Below are 17,557 nucleotides of genomic sequence, written 5' to 3' on the forward strand. Positions count from 1 at the left end.
CTGGCAACAGCTAAAGCCACAGCAATTCCTCATCCTCTTTTGTTTCAGCTCGTTTAACAACTCTCCACTGCCTGCCTGGAGACAGGGCTTTCTTTGTAGAGAGCTCGCACCGAACTCCATCTCATAGCCACTCAGAACACAAGGACCACACAGGCCATGTCCTCCACTCTGGATGGTTTCTGTTCTTGCTTCAATAGCACACAACCAGATATCATTGTCTTGGGGACTTCTTAGAGCTTGTCCCACATCTTTAAATGAGTTGAACCGACACTTGTCTCAGCTGCTCTCCTCCCTCTCCACTGCTTGCCTGTGGCTTACAGCTCAGAAGAAAATTCCTCAAGGGGAGCGCCCCACCTTCAGGAGCTGCGAGGAAGAGCAGGCAGTGTGACTAGGCCGTCTTCCCCTGCAGGTGACGCCAGAGCTCCCAGGAAGGCCTCAGGCAGCTGGGGCCCGGATGGCATTCATCCAGATGAGGCTCCCTGGGCAGCCAGGAGCTGACGACTTTCTTGTAAAATACATGAACTCCCACTCGTTTCAAATCCAGGGACAAAAACAAAGGTTTCCGTTCTTAACATCTTCTGGGCTGAGCCTGCAGGTTGTCCACGATTAAGACTAAGTAGATAATCTGGTAGTGCCAATTGTTAATGCTGTGGCAATGTGTCAGGAAAAACATCATGTGAAATTCACAGAAGGGTATTAAAAACAGAGCAATTTTCCTCAGCAAAATCCCCACTTTCATTTCCACTCTGAAATTTTGAGGAAAACCCTTAGAAATACAAGCAGCATAATTCATAGTAAAAGGCAATGTTCTATTGCACTTATTATTATTATTATTATTTAATCCAGAACAGGGTAGAACATTCAGATTGAAAGAAAACTCATGTCTGGAGTTAAGGAGATGTGGGATCACATGATCTGGAGGCATCAGTTCCCTGTAGAGCTTTCATTTCCCACACCTGTAAACTCCAGTGCTGGCTCTTCCTCCCAGGTTGCTCTGATGCCCAAAGCATTTTGCCCAGTGCCTGGCATGTGTGGAGACTTGTATGATATCACACAAGGATGGTAACTGAGGGTCAAGTTATTGACATATTTTACTCACATTTAAGTTATAACTTTTACCCAGTTAAAAGCAGAAAAAAAATTAAATAACCAAGTCACAGAAAGAACACTACAGTATAAACTCAACCAGGTGGTGGCAGCCTGGGGCTGAGGGATGAGGGTGGGGACTGACTGCAGAGGGGCTCCAGGGAACTGGCTTGGGCCATGGGAATGTGCTAAAGCGAGACTGTGGTAACAGAGGTGTGGCTGCATACATTTATTAATACTTATCAAACAATAGGCTTCAAAGGAGTAAATCTTACGTAGATTTACTCTTACGTAGAGTCCATTTGGCCATAATTAACTGCATGCAATGCCGTCCGCAGGGTGGTAAGTGGCCTTTAGCTCTCAGCGAGGACAAAGGGCCAAGTTCAAAATGCTGCTACACATAGCCCAAACTGAAACGGACATCAACGTGCCCTCATCTCTCCTCAAACTTCTTTTAAGTGCAATTTCACATCTGAACCACACTTTTAAACAACTGGCACATTAAGGGACATATTTAAATAGAAAATACAAAACCCACAACTGCCACAGCCACACTTCCTCTGCTGCAGTAATGCAGGCCGGGACCAGTGCCACCAGACAATGCTAACAGACAACGCTAACAGTCTAGCAGGGCCAGCAGGGTCCCACTCACGCTGTGAGTTGCTAAGTGGAACCAACAGAGCTAATAGGGCCCCACTCTTACGGCTCTGAGGCCTTCTGCCAATCTACATCCATGAGAATTCAAATTTGTCCAGATCAAATCTCCACTGACTGCCTGGTTTTCTTCGTAGAGAGCTCACACCATACTCCATCTCACAGCCACTCAGAACACGAGGGCCACATGGGCCATATCCTCCACTCTGTTCTTGCTTCAACAGCACACAACCAGGTATCAAATTAAGGAGCTGCTTCGTGCTTAGTGTAGCATTCAAAGCCTTCCACTATCTGGCCCTGTCTCATTTTCTGTCCCATATCCTGTGATCCCTCCACCCCAAATCCTCCGTGATAGGCAACTCTTGCTGTTCCTCTCATGTTGCAAAGCCTTCTGAAGTCTGCACTTCTGCACAAACCACCTTTTTTCTGCGTGGAAGGAAGCGGGACATCCTGTCAGGACCATTTTGAAAAGTGGAGCATTTTAACAAGGTCAAAAATGTTAAAAACCTACTTTAAAAAAAATTCTCTAGTAACAGAATAAGACACCCTCAATTCCACCATAATTACAGCAGGCTTTCACTTTGTATTTTACTAATTTCAAACTTACGGAGTTTTACAAACATGTTTGACTACATAACTGCCCCCATTCCTTCCTCTTTCCCTATGAAAAATTATAAGGGATTTTCCCCTGAATTTGTTTCTGTATTACTTGAATTTTTGGTGTTTTTTGAATGATAGAAAAAAGTCACCTTTTAGAAATCGCTCAGCGCTGGGGTGACATGGTAGATGGACACTGTGGGATGCTGCCCAGTTTTGCTTAGGTGGCTTTGGCTCCTTCTCCAGGCAGGTGTGGGACCAGGGAGGATGACTTCTCCATCAGAGGTCCTCCCACCCCCCTTGTCAGTGATTGGTCAGGAATCCTCACTGAAGTCCATCAAGGCAGGGCTCTGGCATCTGTGAAGGTTGCTATTGGTCCAGCCATGAACTGAGGTCTAAAAATTGGCCCGGTAGCCTAATGAAAGGACTTACATTCCATGGTTCAGGGAGAAGAAGCAGGGAGTGGGTACTGGGGTTTTCCCTGTCTACCAGTGGATGCTTAGGGTTGCACGGTACTATCAGTCCTGTTGCTCACATTAAAACTAAGGTGCATTATTGAATGTACTCAAAGAATTACATGTTAGAGCTGGATTTTCTGTACAGTCTAGAGTTCATAGATAATGGAAGATTGCTCTGTGATTCAAGCGCTATCTCCCCCTCCCCACAAAGTCTAATATACATAAGTGCCTATTAACTAATGTAAAACATTAAGCATGCAACCCCTGTCTCCCAAGAGCTGGCCTGGAAGACAAGTGGGGAAGATGAACAGCTGAAATCCTACAATGATAAACATCAGAATTAATGCACGAAGGGGCTCCCTCACACACAGAGAGGGATGATCAGGGTTAGCCTCTTAGAAGGGGCAACCCCAAGCTGAGATTTGACTTAAAATATGAGTAACAGAAGGGTGAAGGGCAGGGAAAGGCTCAAGGCAGCAAAGAAAGAAAGAATGCAGCAAACACAGGGAAGTTCTTTTCAACAAATGGTGCTGAGATGACTGGAGAACCACGTGCAAAAGAATGACTCTGAACCCTGACCTCACACTGATAAGGTTTGGCTCTGCGTCCTCACCCAAATCTCATCTTGAAATGCCCACATGTTGTAGAAGAGACCCAGTGGTAGATGACTGAATCATGGGTGGGTCTTTCCCATGCTCTTTGTGTGATAGTGAATGGGTCTCATGAGATCTGATGGTTTTAAAAATGGGAGTTTCCCCACACAGTTTCTCGCTTTTACTGGCTGCTATTCATGTAAGACGTGACTTGCTCCTCCTTGCCTTCCACCATGATTGGGAGGCTTCCCCCGCCACGTGGAGTTGTAAGTGCAATTAAACCTCTTTTGTAAATTGCCCAGTCTCACGTATGTCTTTATAGGTAGCGAAAATGGATTAATATATCATATACAAAAGTTAATGCAAAATGGATCAAAGACTTAAATGTAAGAGGGAATACGTTATAAAAACATGAGAAGAAAACTTAGGACTAAGCAATGGTTTCTTAGATATGACACAAGAAGCACAAATGACCAAAGGAAAAATAGGTAAATTTGGTTTCATCAGCATTAAAGACTTTTGTGCTAAAAATGTCAATAACAAGAAAGTGAAAAGTCAACTTAGAGGGTGGAGAAAATACTTGAAAATCACATACCAGATATAGGGGACTAGTATCCAGAAAACAGAACTCTTACAATTCAAGAATAAAGAGTCAAATAACCCAACTAAAAATGGGAAAGGGATCTGAACAGGCATTCCTCCAAAGAAGACATACAAATGCTCAGTGAGCACATGGAAAAGATGCTCAGCATCATTAGCTATCAGGGAACAACAAATCAAAAACACAATGAGATATTACATGACGTCTTTTAGGACGGCAGTAGTAAAAAAGGAAAGACAATAACAAATGTTGATGAAGATGTGGTGAAACTGAAACTCTGGTACATTACTCACAAGAATGTAAAATGATGCAACCATTTCAAAAAAAGCTTGGCAGATCCTCAAAAAGCAAAACATAGTTACCATCTGACCCAGCAACTGTATTCCTAGTATATACATAAAAGAACTGAAAACAGGTACACAAACACATACACACGTTCACAGCAACATTATTCATAATAACCACAAGTGGAGACAACCCAAAGGTCCTAATGAATGGATAAACAAAATGCGGTATATCCATACAATGAAATATTATCCAGAAATAATAATAAAGTGCTGATACATGCTACAACATGGGTATACATTGAAACATTATTCTAAGTGAAAGAATCCAGTCACAAGAGACCATGAAATGGATGACTCCATTTATATGAAATGTCCATAATAGGCAAATCTATAGAGAAAGAAAGTAGATTCGTGGTTGCCTAGAACTCGTGGGAGGGGGAAATAGGGAGTGACTGCTAATGGATGTGGAGTTTCTTTTAAAAACCTTCTAAACTTGCGTCATGGTGATGGTTGCAGATTTCTGTAAACCACTAAAACCATAGTGTATTGCACAAAACCATTGCACTGCATCCCTTTCTTTTTCTTAGTGTCTTATTCTGTTCTGTTGTATGGGCTGGAGTGCAGTGGCATGATTATAGCTCACTGTAGCCTCAAACTCCTGGGCTCAAGCGATCCTTCCATCTTAGTCTCTGGAGTAGCCAGGACTACAGTTGAGAGCCACCACACAAAGCTAATGCTTTTATTTTTAGTAGAGATGATGTCTTGGTATGTTGCCTAGGCTTGTCTCAAACTCCTGGCCTCAAGTGATCCTCCTGCTTCAGCCTCCCAAAAATCTGGGATTACAGACAGAAGCCACCATGACTGGCTGTACTATATGCTTTAAATGGGTGAACTATATGGTATGTTAATTATACCTCAATAAAAATGTTTTGAGGGCAGGGTGTGGTGGCTCATGCCTATAATCCCAGCAATTTGGGAGGCCAAGGCAGGAGGATCACTTGAGTCACTTGAGTCCAGGAGTTTGAGACCAGCCTTGGAAACATAGTAAGACCCAGTCTCTACCAAAAAAAAAAAAAAATAATTTATATATATATATAAAATTATATATATATATATGGCAGGTATGGTGGTGCATGCTATAGTCCTAGCTACTCAGGAGGCTGAGGGGGGAGGACTGCTTGAGCCTGAAACGTTGAGGCTGCAGTGAGCAATGATTGGGCCATTGCACTTCAGACTAGGTGACAGTGAGGCCCTATTCAAAAGAAAAGAAAAAAGGTCAGGTGTGGTGGCTTACACCTGTAATCCTAGCACTTTGGGAGGCTGAGGTGGGCAGATCACCTGAGGTCAGAGGTTCGAGACCAGCCTGACCAACATGGCGAAATCCCATCTCCACTAAAAATGCAAAAATTAGCTGTGCATGGTGGCACATGCCTGTAATCCCAGCTACTTGGGAGGCTAAGGAAGGAGAATCACTTGAACCAAGGAGGCGAAGGTTGCAGTGAGATGAGATTGCGCCACTGCACTCCAGCCTGGGCGACAGAGTGAGACTCTGTCTCAAAAAAAAAAAAAAAAAGAGAGAAAAGGAAAGAAGAGTTTCCCCCAAGGACCTGTGAGGGGCTGAGCATGCCTAAAGTACATAGTGCTGGGACAATGAGGTGGCACAAAGAGGCTGGAGAGATCAGCAGGAACCAAGTCATGAATGTCTCATGGGCCAGACTAAGGAGTCTGGATATTTTCCTGAAGGTAATGGAGAGGCACCAAAGAGTTTTAAGGAGGGAAGCAACACATTAGATTCAAATTGTAGAATACAACTACTCCAGCCACGGTGGGGCATGCCTGGATGCAGGAAGGCAGGTGAGGAGACACACAACCAGGGCAGCGGGAAGAGCAGGGACTCTAAAGGCAGCCCTGGCTCACTATGCCTTTCCTTGGAATGCCAGGAACCACATATTTGTACAGACACAGTCACTACTCTCAAGTTACTTATACTTTAGATGGCAGTAAGAGAGGCTCACATGAATTAGGATAATACCGATGGAATCTGGCAAGCTTCAGAGGAGCCTGGAAATACCAGTGAGGTTCAGTCTGAAAGTCACTGAGTTGGGGACTGGCAGGGCTGCATGCAGGTGTTCTTTGACAGCCTTCCCGTCGAGGCAACTCTACCCAGAATTCAGAAAAGGAAAAGCCCCAGGTTATGAAACCAGCCTCCATTTTTCCAGACACTGGCAAATTGCAGAGAACCACAGTACATATCTCAGTCCTGGTAGGGATCAGAAAGACCCCTGAGCCCCTCCCTGTCTGATGCCTGAATTCTACCTATAGGACCGCTGGCTTTTGTTTTGTTTTGTTTTTTTGAGAAGGAGTTTCACTCTTGTTGCCTAGGCTGGAGTGCAGTGGCGCTCTATCAGCTCACCGCAACCTCCCCCTCCCAGGTTCAAGTGATTCTCCTGCCTCAGCTCCTGAAGAGCTGAGATTACAGGCGCCTGCCACCACACCCGGCTAAGTTTTGTATTTTTAGTAGAGACGGGGTTTCACCATGTTGGCCAGGCTGGTCTCAAACTCCTGACCTCAGTGATCTGCCCACCTCGGCCTCCCAAAGTGCTGAGATTACAGGTGTGAAGCCACCACGCCCGGCCAGACCCCTGTCTTTCTTAACGACCTCTGGAGTCACCACAAAGGTGGTCCGTTTATTCCATCTTTGGATGCCCAGGGCTATCAAACCTTTCTCCTTTGAGCTTGGCTGCCATCTGTATCCCCTAATACAGAGCCCTGCCGTTAAGGCCGCCTGGACTGGCCCATCCTTCCATGGCCTGAACCTTTGGCTCACTGACACTGGCCACCACATGCCCTGCACCAGGTCTGCTCTCCTTAAAGCTACATAGATGTTTCTATCCCTTCCATGATTCCTGTGGGAGGTGATCTTGAGTTTCTACTCTGGTCATTCTCAGAAATCACTAAGATTTCTTGGGGAAGACGTAACAAGTAACAGCCTAACAACCAGAGCACTTGGCTGACCACAGCAGAGACAAGCAGACCATGTGGCTTAAATTCAAAATGATCACAGGCAGCACAGGTTGACACGGATGGCCCTGGCTGGACAGTAAAACTACTAAGTTGATTTCCCCCAAGATATTACTAAAATATACCTTCTCCACCCTGTGGTTGTGGAATAGTATGCTTGGCCCTTGTACAGGAGAGCTCACCTCTCTCCTCAACTGCCTCAGACTTTAGAACAATCACTTTACAGTTGGTCAGATGGTAAGGGACAGGAAAAAGAGGATGCAAGAGAAAGTGGAGAAGGGCAGCAAAGAAACAAAGGGAAGAGTTCCCAGCCCAGCAGGAAGCCATACCAAGTGTCATCATGTAAAGACTTTCTCAGGAGACAAAAACAGAGACAGGATGTCTAAAACCTTTACCCAAGAGAGTCAAGAGAGCTGTGAAGGGCCTTAGAATTGTAAAGGACTGGGGGGTTGGTGGGGAGAGAGGGGGGAATGTCTTCAAGGCCAGACAGACCCGGAGGAGAGGGAAACCTGAGCAGAGGGTACTGGAGACATCCCACTCAACCAAAGCAGATGTGTTAAGCTGATGAAATGACAGGAGCCAGCAGACACCTGAGGACACCTAGGCCGGAAAGGCTGGCCCTGCAACCAGCAAGACCCCCAAGACTCAACGGTTTTGCAGAAGCCAAGCTATGCCTTTACTAATTGAGCTCCTCATTTACTTCTTTATACCTGTCTATACCACGAAAAAATTGGAGGCATTTCAAAGGATGTACAAATTAAAGTAGAAACATATGAATAAAAATCAGGACCAAGAAAGGAATTTTGTGTATATTATCTTACTCAACTTCTACTTTTCACAGCTGAGAAAACTGGGACTCAAAACAAGTCACCTGCCTAGGGTTTCACCATTACTAATTGACAGATTTGAATCGAGGTAAAACATCTAAGCTCTTTCCTTTCTGCACCATGCTGCTTTTAACTTTGGTCTCTCTGTGGACACTCCTTACCCAGGCAGAAAGCAGAGTGGTCAGGAGCTCAGACTCTGAAACCACACCACTGACGTCAAGCCCTGGCTTCACCATGCACCATGCACTGCTGCAGGTGACCCTAAATATCCCTGCTCCTCAGTTTCCCCAGCTGTGAGATGGGTATAATTGTAGCACTTAAATCCCCAGGAATGTGATGAGAGTTAAATGAGCTAATATTGGTAACACACTTTTAGAACAGTTCCTGGCACACAGAAGCACTAAACTACATTAACTAAACTAGCGAGCTAAACTAGACATGAACTTGGGTGAGCAGCTCAACCTTCTAAACCATCATGTGTAAGATGGAGATGATCCTGGGATATCTCCTAGGCATAATGACTAAATGAGATAATACATAAAAAGTATCCATACATGTCAGTTATCATTCCTCTCATGCCACCTTATTTAAAGTTATCTCTTCTTCCATCCTGGGCTAAACGTTATCGGATAATCTAGCCACTAAAATCATTACTGAAATTAGTATTTGGTATGTCACTTGATTTGGAAACATAAATGTAAGCTGAAAGAAAAATCTTGCAATGCAATGTGAATTCATTAAAATTAAAAATAAAACACAGGAAGGACAGGTGATATTAACAGAATTTCTGGCCAGGCATGGTGGCTTATGTCTGTAATCCCAGCACTTTGGGAGGCCAAGGTGGGAGGATAGCTTGAGCCCAGTTTAAGATCAGCCTGGGCAGCATGGTAAGACCCCATCTCCACAAAACAATTAAAAATTAGCCAGGCATGGTGGTGCATGCCTGTGGTCCCAGCCACTGGGGAGGCTGAGATGGCTGTGTTCTTGCCACTGCACTCAACCCTGGGTGCAGAGAGAGACTCTGACTCCAAAAAAAAAAAAAAAAAAAAAAAGAGGGAGAAAAGAAAACAGAGAATTTCTTTGTTGTTTACTTTAAGAATATGTATGTAGATGGCATCAGTGCAAATGAATTCCACAACAGGAGCCCTAGAGCCTGTTGGATTGAGCCCACCTCACCCCGCACCCCAGCTGCAATAAATGGGAGGAGGATACTGTGGAGTAGTTAGTGGTATGTTTGGTTTTAGAGTGCTGAGATTAAGTGCTTTCCCCTCTGTGTGCAAACTTTTATTAACATATATTTGTAACACAGTAGACTAATGATATTATAGTTTAAGCATATGCTTGGCAATGTTTTCATTTAAACCACACCAATGGGATATCTAACCTTTACACGGTCAGGGTCCACATAATGCATTTTTTTCATGTCACATTCTTCAGTAGTATAATTTAACTTGAGGATATAAAGGATCCACACTCCAAACACAAGCAATGTACATCTGGAAAAAAACCAATTAGGTATTATGATTTGTCATGTGAGAATTATGAGACACAACATGAAACTAAAAATGGAATCCTAAATGGGTTTGCCTGCTATGCAGCTAAAACTGCAATCTTTAAGTTGATGTCGGGGTGAAAGGGAGGGGCCATTTCCTGTTTTCCTGACAAGATAAACTGGTCATTTATGAGTCTTTGTTATAAGCAACACAGAAAAAAAATTTATTTGCAAGAGCACTGTAACAAAATCTGAATCACAATGGCAATTCTTGAACTTAAAATCAAGTAATAGATTTGAACTATAATTCTTGGTTTCAATCTTTTGTGATTTTAAAATTCTGTCAGTCCTTAAAAAAAAGAGAAAAGAAACAGTAACAGTCTATTCATAGTACTTCTAAAGAATTCTACTCAGAAGAGAAGCTGACTATGAAATGAGACAGAATCATTAGTTACCCTTAAGATGACCTAAAAAATATTTGTTCACACTATTATATAGTTTAATACACACACACACACACACACACACACACGCACACACAACTTGGAGAAAAGAGCGGAGTCTAGTCTTAATTTTAGAAATCTCATTTTTAGTAAGCTCTCCAGTGACACAAACTACAAGCTAAAAAGTTTCAACCAAAGTTTAAGAACCACTGCTTTAAGCAATTCTGTTCTTGAAAGAACAAATATAAGGAATAATTAAGGAGAAAACAATCCATTTTCTAAAGAAAGGGCGGTTTTTTTGTTTGTTTTTTCAAAAAAAAGCATCTAGTATAACATACTATATGTAATAGATGCAAAATATTTCTTAATATTCGAGGATAAGAATACAATGAAGTGTTGCTGGAAGTGTTTCTAAGACTTTAAAATTCTCATTTAAACAGGCTTCCCATGACAACTTGGACAAGCAACTTAATTCTTCCCTGGGATTGTATATAATGATAAGTGAACAGGATGCTATCAATTTGTGTAAAAAAGTGGGTTTGGGCAGGGGGCACGGCAGAGTACACACGTACACACACACACACACACACACAAGAAACTGGTGACACAGGTTATCTTTAAGTATGGAGTGGAAATGAAGAGTAGGGATGAGATGTTTTACTGAGACTCTAATTTAATCTTTGAATTTTCAATCTTGTAAACCTAGTATTACCTATTCTTCTCTCCAGCCCCAGAAAAGGTGTTACATTCAGTGCATATACTTCCATTGTTTTGATTTTTAAAAAAAAAAAAGAAAGAAAAGGGTGTAAAGGCGAGCCCAGTGTCTGTGGCACATATGAGACTGTGCCTTAATTCCTGGTGCAAGTCCGCCTCACCCACAGCCTAAGCAGCACAGGGCATGGGTCTATCCCACCTGCTGCCTTGTGGCCGATGCCCAGCACAATGTCAGGCACATGGTGGACCTCAATAAATATTGGCTGGTGACTAAAGGGAGGCTGAATGTGACATAAGCCTTATTCTTAGAAATCTCCTTTTCTCCCACACCTTCTAAGTCAGTAAAGTGAGACAGAAGACCAGATTGCAAGGTTGGATTTCTATCTTTAGACATGAAAAAAGGGCAATTTTCAACTCAGTTTCGCTGGTATATATGTAGGAAAAAACCCTGCCAATTTCCTCCTTGATTAATTCTACCACTTATTAGGATATAAGGTTGACTTGGACCAAACCTGTCATCGTTTTTAGTATTCAATATTTAATACTATTCAAGTGCCTTCAGGGAAATTTAATTAACCATATTTTAGATTAACTTCCAATAGCTAAGGGAAAAGCCCTCTTTTGTTAAATAAGAGCATGAAGAGGAGTACACAGTGAGAGCTGCTCTCTCAGACATCCAGGCCAAGGTACAGAGCCCAAGCAGCTACCGGGCACTGTGCACTTACCGACTCCAGCCAGCTGTACAGGCCCACTCCAGCTGTGCACTCACTCTTCACTCAGATGTGCCTTTGAATGATCCTTTGACCAGGCATGGCTCTCCAACATAAGCCATCTTTAGGGCTGTAACTGAATTTTTCTCCTACTTCTACACAGTTGACCCAAAGCAGGGGGATCTACAGTCCCAGGGGCAGTACTTACTTGAGGATGTCTTTTAACAACAAGCTGGGCCTTCTCATCTTGCTTTGAGCTCGGGTGTACCATTGCAGGGAAGGCCTCGAGCAATCACTTCTCAGTTTCACATAGGTGTACTCACTTGGCATTGCTGTGAAGAGAGGGGAAGAGGGCGGTGGGGGCAAAGAGAGGGGAGAGTTAGGAGGATTATGGTTTTCAAAGAGCCTTTAGGTGCTGCATTCATATCTTGGAATACTATCCGGCAATTAAGAATGAACTATTGTTACATGCAACTAAGTGGATGAATCTAGAGGGAACTATGCTGAGCTGATACCAAAATATTACATACTGTATGATTCTTAATATTCTTCAAATGACAAAATTATAGAAATGGAGAACAGATTAGTGAGTGTCAGGAGTTGTGGAGGGGGAGGTAGGTGTGGCTATAAAAGGGCAACATGAGGTTGTGGGGATGGAGACGTTCTGCATCTTGACTATCCATGTCAGGTTCCAGCTGTGACAGGTACTATAGTTTTGCAGGATGCTCCCAATGGGAGAAAATGAGTAAAGGGTACACAAGATCTCTCTAGATTATGTTTTACAACTGCATGTGAATACAATACCCTAAACTTTAATGTTTATTTTTTAAAAAAGGTCCTTTTACCTTTTAGAGCTATATACAGAAATATCTACAGATCAAATAGCGAAAATGAAATCTGCTTCAAAAACTCAGGAAGGGGATAAGTGGAGGGCAGGGGAGAATAGATAAGACTAGCTTTAAGCTGATAATCTATTAAACTGGGAGATGGGTACTAAGGCTCACTACAGAATTCTTTCCACTTCTGTGTATGGTTAAAATATTCTATAATAAAAAAGTTTAAAAAGAAAGTTACATTAAAAGCAGAAGTGCTACAACAAGAAAAAAGAAAAAGAGAGAATATGGCAATTTTGTAAAACTTTTCTTGAAAAGTATGTTCTTAAGTATGCCTGCCTACTCACTCTTTTGAATTAATTTTATTTGTAATTTTTCAAGTTCTAAATAATATTCCAAGGGGTACTGTAGTAGAAATTGGTCTGTCTCCCCCATATTCATTTTCCCCTGACTCTCAATAGAGCTCTGGATTTTTAGTGGGGTGTAGCACCTCCCAGAATGAAGACTACATTTCCTGGCCTCCCTTGGAGCTAGGACTCAAGACTAAGTTTTAGCCAATGGGATATGAGCAGAAGCATCTTGTGCAATTCTCAACATGTATTCCTTGGCATACTCTGGCTTCTCCTTTATCCCCTCTTCCTCCTGACTGAAATATGGACACATGATGTACCACTCTGGACCACACAGAGAGGACATTATTCAAGGATGGTGGAACAACAAGAGGAGCTGAGGTCCTTGGGACAACTCCATAGGGCCGAGAGCTGCCACTCTACTTCTGGACTGGTCTATGACAGAGGAATAAAATTCTGTCTTGTTTAAGGAATTGTTAATTAAAAGCAAAGTTGGCCGGGCGCGGTGGCTCATGCCTGTAATTCCAGCACTTTGAGAGGCAGAGGCATGCAGATTACCTGAGGTCAGGAGTTTGAGACCAGCCGTGCCAACATTGTAAAACCCCGTCTCTACTAAAAATACAAAAATTAGCTGGGCGTGGTGGTGGGCGCCTGTAATCCCAGCTACTCAGGAGGCTGAGGCAGGAGCATTGTTTGAACCTGGAGGTTGCAGTGAGGCAAGATCATGACATTCCACTCCAGCCTGGGTGACAGGGTGAGCCTCTGTCTCAAAAAATAGGAAAAAAAAAAAAAGTTATATCTTAACTAATATAGGCACGAGTTACTATTATAATAAATGCATATATATAAGAAATAATGTCTTCACTATAGTTTTTAGTCAGATGGAAGAAGTCATATCTCATTATTCACTTTATTTTTCCCATTAGGATTTTGCCATCTTCTTTGAAAAAAAATGTGTTTATCTTAAACAGGCATTCAAGTTATTTTTTTTCTGCTACTGTAAACAATCTCTTCCTTAACTCCAATTCTGTGTAGCAATAATTTTTATCATTATGTATAATTCTATCTAAATGGTTTCAGTAAGTGTTGAGGGCCTTATTAATAAACCTTTGCTGAAGAATCTGCTCAATTATTAAATGAGAAGTTAGAACAACTGAGATCCTGCAAGGTTTTCAAACACCACAACTCTGTGGTTACTTCATGTATGGTCAAGCCAAGTGGAACCAGCAGGCCACCTGGGCCTGTGTATATTTAAAATGGAAGTTTCTGAGATGACCAGAAAGGTACTCAGTTCACAGCACAGTGGACCTCCAGAGAACAATGATGTCTGCGGTGAGAGTATGAGAAAGACTCTGGGGCCTCCACCCCTAGGCTGCTCTGTCGCTGAGCCGGACAGTGCTCTGGCTCTTGTTCCCCTCTGCCCGTCAGACTACAAGGCTGTAAATATTTCCCAAACTCTCTCTTACCAGCTGGCTTCTCGTAAAGTTGTGATCCTAGGATGTGCCAGAGAAAGAGTGGGAGACAAGGGGAAAGAAATCATCTTTCTCTTCCCCTGACTTGGTGAAGCTTCAGACAGCAGTAGGAACAGGCAAGGGAAGGTATCGACAGGTGACTCCTGTAGCAGTCATGGACATTCAGGTTCTTGGGTTTTCAGGCAGCAGAAGCCGTGGCATTTCCAGCAACTTTGTGACAAGTACAAGCTTCAGACTAGGGGTGACAATGGCTCTCTAAAGACCAAATCTGTCTCTCTAACGTGGACATCTTACCTAAGCCCAGACGTGTATAACTAATGACTTGTTTGCTATCTTGAAGCAATTCAAGCAACATTCCTAAACAGAACCTGATAGGCATTTTCTTCTATTACTTTCATTATCTGGTATCTGAACCATCCGTTCAGCCACAAGACGAAAACCTGCAGGTCAACCATACTTTCATTCTCAACCCCGGTCAATCCCTAGGGCCTGCCAATAATACCTCCTGAATTTCTCTTCTTCACTACACTCCTTTAATAGAAATCAATTACCTGGAACACCCTTATCTCAATGTTGTCCCCTCAAAGCCATCTTTCAAAAATATGTATCTGCCTACTGGCACTCAGCTTATCTCAGATTCTGTGACTCCATGTGACAAACTTGTCTATCACACTGCACAAAGAAGTACTGTTAGAAACCTGGAGGTGCCAAATTGTTGCTTCAGTGCCTTTGCACATGATGTGCCCAGAATCTAGAATCCCACCCAACAATCTGCCTGGTGAATTACCTTTCATCCTTAAACCCAGCTCCAGCATCAAGCATTTCCTTCTCTCTGAGGTCGTTTTTCAACACCACACCCATCCCTGGGCACATCCCTATCTCTGTTCGCCACAATGAACTGAATTTTCTTTTACAGATTCCTGGAGGAATGTGCTACAGAACCAGAATTCTGTTCACCTTTGTATCCCTAACATCTAGGACAGAGATTGGCACACAGCAGCCCCTTAAGAAACATCTCGAATGGAATGAAATGTGCATTACGTGTCTGTAGCCTGTTATCAAACAAGATAAACTTCCAAGAAATGCATTTTCTCAATATTGGTTAAGGGTAAAACCAAAACTGAATGTTAACAGAAATTATAACAGTAAGAATAAAGCATAAACTCTATTGAAACATCTAAAATGGCCAGGCGTGGTAGCTCATGCCTGTAATCCTAGCACTTTGGGAGATTGGGATGGGTAAATCACTAGAGGTCAGGAGTTTGAGACTAGCCTGGGCAACATAGTGAGACCCTGCCTCTACAAAAAAATAATAATAAATGAAACATCTAAAATGTCCAACAGCAGGAGATTTGTTGGTAAATTACAGCACAAACTACATGAACACTCTACAGTACTTAAGATCTTGCTACACAGCAGGGTCTCTGACCGGCAGCATCAGTGTAACCTGGAAGCAGGTTAGAAATGCAGTCTCAGGCCCCACCCCAGCCTTGCTGACTCAGAATCTGCATTTTAATGAGGCCCCGGAACATACATATGAACACTAAAGTTTGAGAAGCCCTAGCCTAAAGTACTTAGTACTTAAATTTATTGACACTGAAAAGCATAGGGAAAAGGCAGTTTTGTAAAAATCTAGGCATCTACACATGTAGTTACCTCCTGGGATATATCTATTAAAGGTATGTGCTCTGTAGTGGGCAGGCATTTGCAAACCCACCCCCAAAGGCCAAGGAAGAGGCTGACAAATCCAGTTTCTCAGAAAGAAATGTGATGAACAGAAGCCATGTTCTGGGTGGCTTCGAGACAGGATGGTGGCTGCCTGTGCCATTACTCCCCAGACTGAGGGCTTATCCACCCAGGTCTTATATAGCACAATGAAGAAATGTGTGGGACATTGACATCCAACCCTCAGGGAAATGCAAGAATTTGCCTAAGGGCAGGACTTACAGTATAACGCCAAGATTGTTTTGACCCAAGGGCAAGAATTACAGTAAGTATATGAAAGTAGAAACCGTAGAAGCATTCCTGGGACTGAGGTTAGTCAGAAGTCAGCACGGCGGATTAGCATCCAAGATGGGGTTGCTTTAGCCTCCACAGTATAAGAGTTTGATTTCCCAAGAGTTTCATCAAATCCCTCTACTTCAGCTCAGCAAAGTATTAAGTCTTTTGATGTAAAAGGGACAATGTGGATTCCACAACCCTCAGCATCACAAGAGGAGGGCCAAGCTGGGTGAACTGACGTACAACAGGTGAACAGCAGAGTGGCCTCTCCATCCTCCCTTGGAGAAGCCAGGGCTTATCAGTTGAAAGTCATAATCACCTTGATACCATCTGTACTGTTTTCATTCATTTCTTTTGTTTGCAATGTTCTGTTTGGTGAAAAGGTTGAAATTGAAGGCTGGATTATATGAACACTGAATCAGGGGCATACTTGATTAATTGCTGAATAACTGTGTCATAAACTTCAATAGCAATTATACTTTTCTTTTTTGGTTTGAAATGGGGTCTTGCTCTGTCACCCTGGCTGGAGTGCAGTGGTGTGATCATAGCTCACTGTGGCCTCGACCTCCTAGGCTCAGACCATCCTCCCACCTCAGCCTCCTGAGTAGCTGGGACTACAGGCACATACCACCATGCCCGGCTAATTTTTGTAATTTTTTTTGTATAGACAGGGTTTGCAGTGTTGCCCAGGCTTGTCTCTAACCCCTGGGCTCAAGCGATCCACCAGCCTTGGCCTCCCAAAGTGCTGGGATTACAGGTGTAAGCCATCGTGCCCAGCTGGCCATTACACTTTTAACCAACAAAAAACAATCAGACTGCAAGGGAAGAGTGTTCATGTAGCCATAGGTAATTATAGATATAGAGGCATCTGGAAGAAAGTACACCTGTCTTAAACACGTGTTACAATTGTTTTGTTTTTGTTTTTTTTTTTAGAGATAGAATCTTGCTCTGTCACCAAGGCTACAGTGCAGTGGTATGATAATAACTCACTGCATCCTCAAACTCCTAAGCTCAAGCGATCCTCCCACTTTGGTCTTCTGAGTCGCTGTAACTATGGGCATGTACCACTGCACCCAGCTATCTCTTTATTTGTAGAGATGGGGTCTATGTTGCCCAAGCCAGTCCCAAACCTCTGGCCTCAAGCGATCCTCCTGCCTCACCTCCCAAAGTGTTGGGGTTATGGGCATGAGCCACCATGCATGGCCTGGTGATGCAATTGAGTTCATTTCTTTTTGCATTCCTTTTTTTACTATCTGAATCCCATACCTTACCAGTTCCATTTCTGAAAGACTGAAACTATTTTCACTTGGGGGGAAATTTTTAAGCTATGATTTAAATTTAAGCTATGAAAAGATATTTGAAAATCACCCAAACAAAATACTTTTAGGATTCCTTGATCATTTCTTTAATATGGGATA

The 17,557-nt window shown here is 42.9% G+C and overlaps 1 protein-coding gene across 5 annotated transcripts in view; it reads right to left on the reverse strand.

Annotated features, from left to right (window-relative positions):
* Window positions 1–17,557, reverse strand: part of ST3GAL5 (ST3 beta-galactoside alpha-2,3-sialyltransferase 5) — a 49,580-nt gene that overhangs the window by 10,596 nt on the left and 21,427 nt on the right. Inside the window, exons 1-4 of one of the 5 annotated variants that reach the window (XM_032243570.1) lie at window positions 14,837–14,841; window positions 13,902–13,907; window positions 11,692–11,815; window positions 9,509–9,620 (exon numbers count right to left, since the gene is read on the reverse strand). In XM_032243570.1, coding sequence (XP_032099461.1) covers window positions 9,509–9,620; window positions 11,692–11,813 — 234 coding nt within the window. In that variant the 5' untranslated portion in view covers window positions 11,814–11,815; window positions 13,902–13,907; window positions 14,837–14,841. Of the gene's footprint in view, window positions 1–9,508; window positions 9,621–11,691; window positions 11,816–13,901; window positions 13,908–14,836; window positions 14,848–17,557 lie in introns of those variants that run through there. The other 4 variants (XM_032243573.1, XM_032243569.1, XM_032243571.1 and 1 more) reach the window with 4 other exon arrangements.

The sequence above is a fragment of the Sapajus apella genome, unplaced genomic scaffold, assembly GCF_009761245.1.
Source record: "Sapajus apella isolate SASKATOON/1434 unplaced genomic scaffold, GSC_monkey_1.0 scaffold52, whole genome shotgun sequence".
NCBI lineage: Eukaryota > Metazoa > Chordata > Mammalia > Primates > Cebidae > Sapajus > Sapajus apella.